Source organism: Limulus polyphemus, unplaced genomic scaffold, assembly GCF_000517525.1.
Source record: "Limulus polyphemus unplaced genomic scaffold, Limulus_polyphemus-2.1.2 Scaffold3558, whole genome shotgun sequence".
NCBI classification, from domain to species: Eukaryota; Metazoa; Arthropoda; class Merostomata; order Xiphosura; family Limulidae; genus Limulus; species Limulus polyphemus.
Genome location: NW_013669168.1, coordinates 114,269 through 121,628, shown reverse-complemented (window position 1 = coordinate 121,628; position 7,360 = coordinate 114,269). Strand labels below are relative to the sequence as shown.

The 7,360-nt window shown below is 32.7% G+C and overlaps 1 protein-coding gene across 2 annotated transcripts in view; it reads right to left on the bottom strand.

The window, feature by feature from the left end:
* Positions 1-3,809: 3,809 nt before the first annotated feature.
* The window catches only part of LOC106469582 (protein tramtrack, beta isoform-like), a 57,413-nt gene continuing 53,862 nt past the window's right edge, over positions 3,810-7,360 (bottom strand). The window contains exon 5 of one of the 2 annotated variants that reach the window (XM_022398154.1): positions 3,810-4,571. In XM_022398154.1, coding sequence (XP_022253862.1) covers positions 4,348-4,571 — 224 coding nt within the window. In that variant the 3' untranslated portion in view covers positions 3,810-4,347. Of the gene's footprint in view, positions 4,572-5,362; positions 5,830-7,360 lie in introns of those variants that run through there. The other variant, XM_022398155.1, reaches the window with a different exon arrangement.

The following is a 7,360-nucleotide window of genomic DNA, read 5'->3' as shown; positions in this document are numbered from 1 at the left end:
CAAGGTCATTTAATTAGTCTTGACCTGGTCTTCATCATGTCATCAACTATTGCTATAAGTAAAACTAAGAAAAACACTTTTAGCCAAGGTCATTTAATTAGTCTTGACCTGGTCTTCATCGTGTCATCAACTATTGCTATAAGTAAAACTAAGAAAAACACTTTTAGCCAAGGTCATTTAATTAGTCTTGACCTGGTCTTCATCGTGTCATCAACTATTGCTATAAGTAAAACTAAGAAAAACACTTTTAGCCAACTTAGCATAATTCAACCATGTGCATTTAGATTTGCATAAGATGAACATGGGAGAGAGCTATCAGTAAGTCAGTCAGATTGACAAAATTGTGGTCTTGTGATATTTTGCTTTTTACTCTACTGAGTTTCTCAAATGATTTGGTGGCTTGTTACTCTGCAGTTGCTTTGTTTACTACTCAACAGTGTTTATAAAGTTTTCTTTGCAGTATGTTTGAGATTTTAATTTGTATTGCACATCAGGCCCATTCCTACTGTATTTATAAGACATGTGGTGTAAAAATATACCATAGTTTTCTGTAGTATTAGTTTTAATCTGAAATTATTCTTTGTAGTAAATATGTGCAGGTTTCACATAACACCATTAAGTTGATCTTTGTAGTAAATATGTGCAGGTTTCACATAACACCATTAAAGTTGATCTTTGTAGTAAATATTTGCAGGTTTCACATATCATCATTAAGTTGATCTTTGTAGTAAATATGTGCAGGTTTCACATATCACCATTCAGTTGATCTTTGTAGTAAATATGTGCAGGTTTCACATAACACCGTTAAGTTGATCTTTGTAGTAAATATGTGCAGGTTTCACATAACACCGTTAAGTTGATCTTTGTAGTAAATATGTGCAGGTTTCACATAACACCATTAAGTTGATCTTTGTAGTAAATATGTGCAGGTTTCACATATCACCATTAAGTTGATCTTTGTAGTAAATATGTGCAGGTTTCACATATCACCATTAAGTTAATCTTTGTAGTAAATATGTGCAGGTTTCACATATCACCATTAAGTTGATCTTTCTTCAAGCTACCTTTGTCAATTTCAGAGTTGGTGATACTTGTTACTGCCCGTGGAGAACATTGCTTGTTTCAGTAGGCCAATAGCAGTGTCCTTTAATAGCTGTACAGGTAGTATCTACAAGTATGGCCTTACCTGTGTGTAATGAGAATGACCATTTACATGGTATTGCATGTTAGATGGGTAAAAGCACGGTTTCTTTAAAGCCTCAAACCTTGCACTTAATTAGTCTTGACCTGGTCTTCATCTTGAGAAACTTCTTGAAGAAACAACTATCTAACTTAAGCAAGTACACACACACACACACACATATACACAGTATTTTTTTATTAATATATTGTTTTCATTGTGTTTCACACACTATCGCCTGTTCATTCTTTTTTCATTGTTTTTCATACACTGTCACCTGTTCATTCTTTAATTTAAACAATAAAAGTTTACCACTTGTTCTCTAATACCACCTCTTGACTGAATCTCCTGTTTGGTGGACTTACTCAATATAACTCCAAATAAATTCAGTTTTTAAAACAACCACCACAACACACACGTATTAGACAAAGTATGGGATACAAATAGTGAAATTCATGTACGTTGTTCCTTTTTATATTTATATTATGGACCCAGCATTCACGATGAGAAGTAACCAACCAGCAATGCCATGCACAATTATCTTCTGGACAAATAGTTCTGTCTTTGAGAATAACATTCTGAGATTTTGAGCTGCAGTTAGAGGATTCATCATTTTTTTTATTGAAAATTAAAAGAAATGAAAAAAATACATTGTCTTACAGTTCAAATCTAATTTAAAAATTTCACCTGAAAAGCAGACAAAGAGGTTCCTCAGTATTCTGTGTGTCTAATACACTGTTGAGCCTGTACTTAATTTATAATGAAAACCAGGAACTAGCCACTTGTCAGAGTAGAGGGAAAACTGAATAGCTATCCATTTGAAGAAGAATCACTACTTGTTTAGAGAATAACTAAGTGGAGAAACAACATTCCACAAAATCTAACATGGCCAAAGGAGAATCTTGCAAGGTGGTGAGAGAGGAGGGGACTCGCTATATTTGATCTTTCTAAAATCCATGGAGACTGAGGCATGCTAAAGACACAGTAACAACTAATCTTGAGGTGTTCAGCTAGCTCAAAGTGGTTTCAAAACATATTTTCTAAGTACAACTAATGAAATGTCAAACACAATTCTCTAAAATTTACAATCGTGAAATAATCGTTCAATGGTAAAAAGTATGAAATGATACTAATCACACAAACTTTGTTTCTGTAACATTTTTTACATATTTATAACACAGAAAACTTGTGGCAACAGATGGAACAAAAATATGATCAACATCAGAATTATTCATTTTCATTATCACTAATTATCATATTTTCTTCTGGCAAACATATCAGGCATGAGATTTGAATAGGTATTTTAGGTTAAAGTTGTCCTTCACATGTTCCATGGTCAACATTTTAAAGTCAACAATAAACCAAAGTCAGAAGGAGCTTCTTGGTGGCCATTACACCAGACTTTTCCTGTTAATTTACTCTGTGGAAAGGCAATATTCAAAACTTTGTCAACTCACACACAAGGCAAAACTTTTAGGGCCCCATCCTGTTGGAACCAATTTGTGGCATATTTATCTAATGGGATAATGGAGATAACAGCTAAATATGCATTGTTTATAAGTCAACCTTCATCAGTAGCATTACTATTAAACATATAATCCAATCAAATGAGTACTTAACAATGAATAACACACTGTGAATCACTTTGTATCTGCCTCTCTCTCACCTGCTGGGGATTTCAATATGTGCCTGATTAGATGACCTTCAAGATAAAAACAAAATGGGTTCATCACTAAACAGGTTAAATTAATACGATGTACAAACCAACAACAGAACAAGAACCTTCTGCTAAACAAAACAATCACCAAGACATAATATAAGAACATTTAGACTCTATCAAATTAAGAAAATATTTGAATTTTTCACAAAACAACTCAAAAGCTATCTGCATTAGGTTTCCCTAATTTGGAAGTAATCGGCTAAGATGAAAGGCAGCTAGCAAACACCAACTCATGGGTTATTCTAATTGAATAATTGGTTTTGACTGTCACTCTTATAATACACCCATGGCCCCAGTGTGTGGAGTGCTGTTTTTATTTTACTGTAAGGGGGGTACGAACCTTGGACCCACAGTCTGAAACACTAATCACTTGGTGGTGCTCAGCTCTGAAGCAGAAAGTAATATAATGTAAAAACTCTGCACAATAGCAAAAGAAAGAGAGACATCTCCTGGTGAAGAAATCACAAACTAGAAGATTTAGGTTGGTCACCACATGATAGAATGTTTCCTTAAACAATAACTTAATGTAAAGCATCACAAAAAAATAAAGTTCAGTTGAAATATTGTAAAACCCAGTTAAGAAGAATACAACACAAACTAGGATTAAGAACCTCTTTATTGTTCACACAGAGATACAAAACCACATACAACAACACAAACTAGGATTAAGAACTGTTTATTGTTCACACACACAGATACAAAACTGCATACAACAACACAAACTAGGATTAAGAACCTGTTTATTGTTCACACAGAGATACAAAACCACATACAACAACACAAACTAGGATTAAGAACCTGTTTATTGTTCACACAGAGATACAAAACCATATACAACAACACAAACTAGGATTAAGAACCTGTTTATTGTTCACACAGAGATAATAAACCACATACAACAACACAAACTAGGATTAAGAACCTCTTTATTGTTCACACAGAGATACAAAACCACATACAACAACACAAACTAGGATCTTATAGAAAAAATTAAAACACTCTGTCAGAAAAATCTAAAAGGTTTTAGCTTCCACTGGAAATGAAATAAATGTAAATGTTCGATAAAAATGAGAGAAACACAAACATTACATCATTAACTTAACTAAGAACTGATTGAGAAGGTGGAAACACAGTAAAACCAAAAACACATTTAGTTAAAGACATTACAGTATTCCATCACCACCACTAAAACCTCAAAAGGTTAATTTTAAAAAATTCTAGCGTTTTGTAGTTAGGATGTCATGAATTAACTTTTTTGAGGCTTAAACGCTGATGTTAGAATTTGAAATACTTCCAAAACACTTGTAATTAAAGATATTTTTAGTAGTACAGAATTTATAATATTTTTTTTTACATACATAATAAATTTCAACTTTTACTTGCTGAACAGTTTTATAACAAGAAGAAAATAAAACTACTTTACTCAACAAAGCAGCTGGTAAGTAAGTTATTCAGAATGGGCTAGGCGTAAGTGTTTTATTCTCTGGTGGCGCCACCTAAAGCTCTTCCCACACAATTTACAGGAATACTGATTGACATTGGTGTGCAAGTTGAAATGCTGCTTTAGAAGAGATTTATCTTTGAATACTTTAGGGCAGATTGGACAACCTAGACCTGACTGGTAAACTTGAAGCCGTGAGTAAAATTCCGATCTTTGTCTGCCAATACTACCTAGAAGACAAATGAAACATTTTTAATTTTTTCAACAAAGAAACTACAATATCAGTCACTAACAGAATCTTAGTCAACTTAAAAAATTTTACACACTGTAATTGAACTCTTGAATTATTATCATGATGTCCTAATAACTATCACCATACCTTATAAAATTCCTGGTTTAATTACAAAAGGTGGATAATAACATGGTTTGGATTAGTTTACAAATGGGTAAATCGTGACTTTTGGCCGAATGCTGGCAGCATCTGCTCGGGTTAAGCTATCTAAAGATTGACTTATTAGAGTAATATATAAAGGAATTACAGAACACATTACCAACTTAATAAGATACTACAAAATTATTTCTCATAGTATCTAATTGTGTGCCTATTATTAACCTCTATTTTTAAGTATTTCTAAACCTATTCTTACCAGAATTCATATTTTAATATTCCATTATCACAGAAATTAAACTCATGTTATAGTCAAGTACAGTTAGCAATTACCTTTTTATGAAATTAATAAGATTTTCTCTAACTCTCCATTTATCAAAAAAAAACTGTTACTCTTAATTCCAAGTGAACATCACCTTTCTAACAAATTATAAATATAAAATGTGAAACACCACTAAACAAACCAGTGTGTGAAAACATTAAAATCAGTTTCTAATAGCCCTTGATTTATTAGTGAGAAATCAACATCATTAAAACAAATGATTTTTATTTAATTACAATCACAATTCAAACAAAGTAATTTAATTTTACTTTTAAAAAGCTGACTTCATTACTTTTAGTTAAAAGAACATTGATATATATATTGTACTTTTGTCCTCCCAGAAAATTGAACTGATCTATTAACTGATCACTAATCTCCTTCTTCATTCTCCTGAAGAAGAATAGTAAACTAATTGAAAGCAGTTGAGTCTTGGGTCTCATTTGAAAACCATTACAAATTTTGTATGTGATCCTATGTGCTCCATCTTCCTCCAACAAAACTGACCTTGAATAATCCATCTTCCTACAACAACTGACCTTGAATAATTCATCTTCGTCCAACAAAACTGACCTTGAATAATCCATCTTTTTCCAACAAAACTGACCTTGAATAATCCATCTTCGTCCAACAAAACTGACCTTGAATAATCCATCTTTTTCCAACAAAACTGACTTTGAATAATCCATATTCCTCCAACAAAACTGAACTTCATTAATCCATCTTCATCCAACAAAACTGACCTTGAATAATCCATCTTCCTCCCAGAAAACACAACTTGCTAAATCAAAACAAGGAAACTAGTTTACTTTTAAAAAAGCTAACTGAACCTGCATATCTTGTCCAATTCTAAAGTGCAAATTAAAATGAAAAATTAATGCAAATTAATCAAAAACTTTATGAACAAAAACGTTACTTAAGCAGTGTAGTCTAATCTAATTTTCCACAGAAAAAATGCTATAAAGTAAATTCTAACATGGCAGTTGCTCAAAAACAAAACAACAGACAATTTTTTCAATAGCTAAACAGCGAACAATTACTTGCAACAGCATTATGCAGGAGTAAAATACTTTGGAAGTCTCTCGTTTGTCAAATACCACAATAGATCTTAATTTTTTTTTATCCAACTTTTCACTAACTTCTAATCAAAGTTGATAAACAGTCTCCTACTTTAGTAACAGATATTGAGAAAACCTAAAGTTCATCAACAGTCTCCTACTTTAATAACAGATATTGAGAAAACCTAAAGTTCATCAACAGTCTCCTACTTTAGTAACAGATATTGACAAAACCTAAAGTTGATCAACAGTCTCCTACTTTAATAACAGACATTGAGAAAACCTAAAGTTGATCAGTCTCCTACTTTAGTAACAGACTTTGTGAAAACCTAAAGTTCATCAACAGTCTCCTACTTTAGTAACAGACTTTGTGAAAACCTAAAGTTCATCAACAGTCCCCTACTTTAGTAACAGACATTGAGAAAACCTAAAGTTGATCAACAGTCTCCTACTTTAGTAACAGACACTGAGAAAACCTAAAGTTGATCAGTCTCCTACTTTAGTAACAGACACTGAGAAAACCTAAAGTTGATCAGTCTCCTACTTCAGTAACAGACATTGAGAGAACCTAAAGTTGATCAACAGTCTCCTACTTTAGTAACAGATATTGAGAAAACCTAAAGTTGATCAACAGTCTCCTACTTTAGTAACAGACATTGTGAGAACCTAAAGTTCATCAACAGTCTCCTACTTTAGTAACAGACATTGTGAGAACCTAAAGTTCATCAACAGTCTCCTACTTTAGTAACAGACATTGAGAAAACCTAAAGTTCATCAACAGTCTCCTACTTTAGTAACAGACATTGAGAAAACCTAAAGTTCATCAAGAGTCCCAAACTTTAATAACAGACACTGAGAAAACCTACAGTTGATCAGTCTCCTACTTTAATAACAGACATTGAGAAAACCTAAAGTTCATCAACAGTCTCCTACTTTAGTAACAGACATTGAGAAAACCTAAAGTTCATCAACAGTCTTCTATTTTAGTAACAGACTTTGAGAAAACCTAGAATTGATCAACAGTCTCCAACCAGTTCAGTAACAAAACTTCAGAGAATTTGATCAACAAAATCTTCTCCTAGTTTAGAAACAGGCAGTCAGGAAGCCCAGACATGATCAACAGTATTTTACCAGTAATCAATTCTCTTGGAAACCCAGACATGATCAACAGTCTTTTACCAGTAATCACTTCTCTTGAAAACCCAGACATGATCAACAGTATTTTACCAGTAATCACTTCTCTTGGAAGCCAAG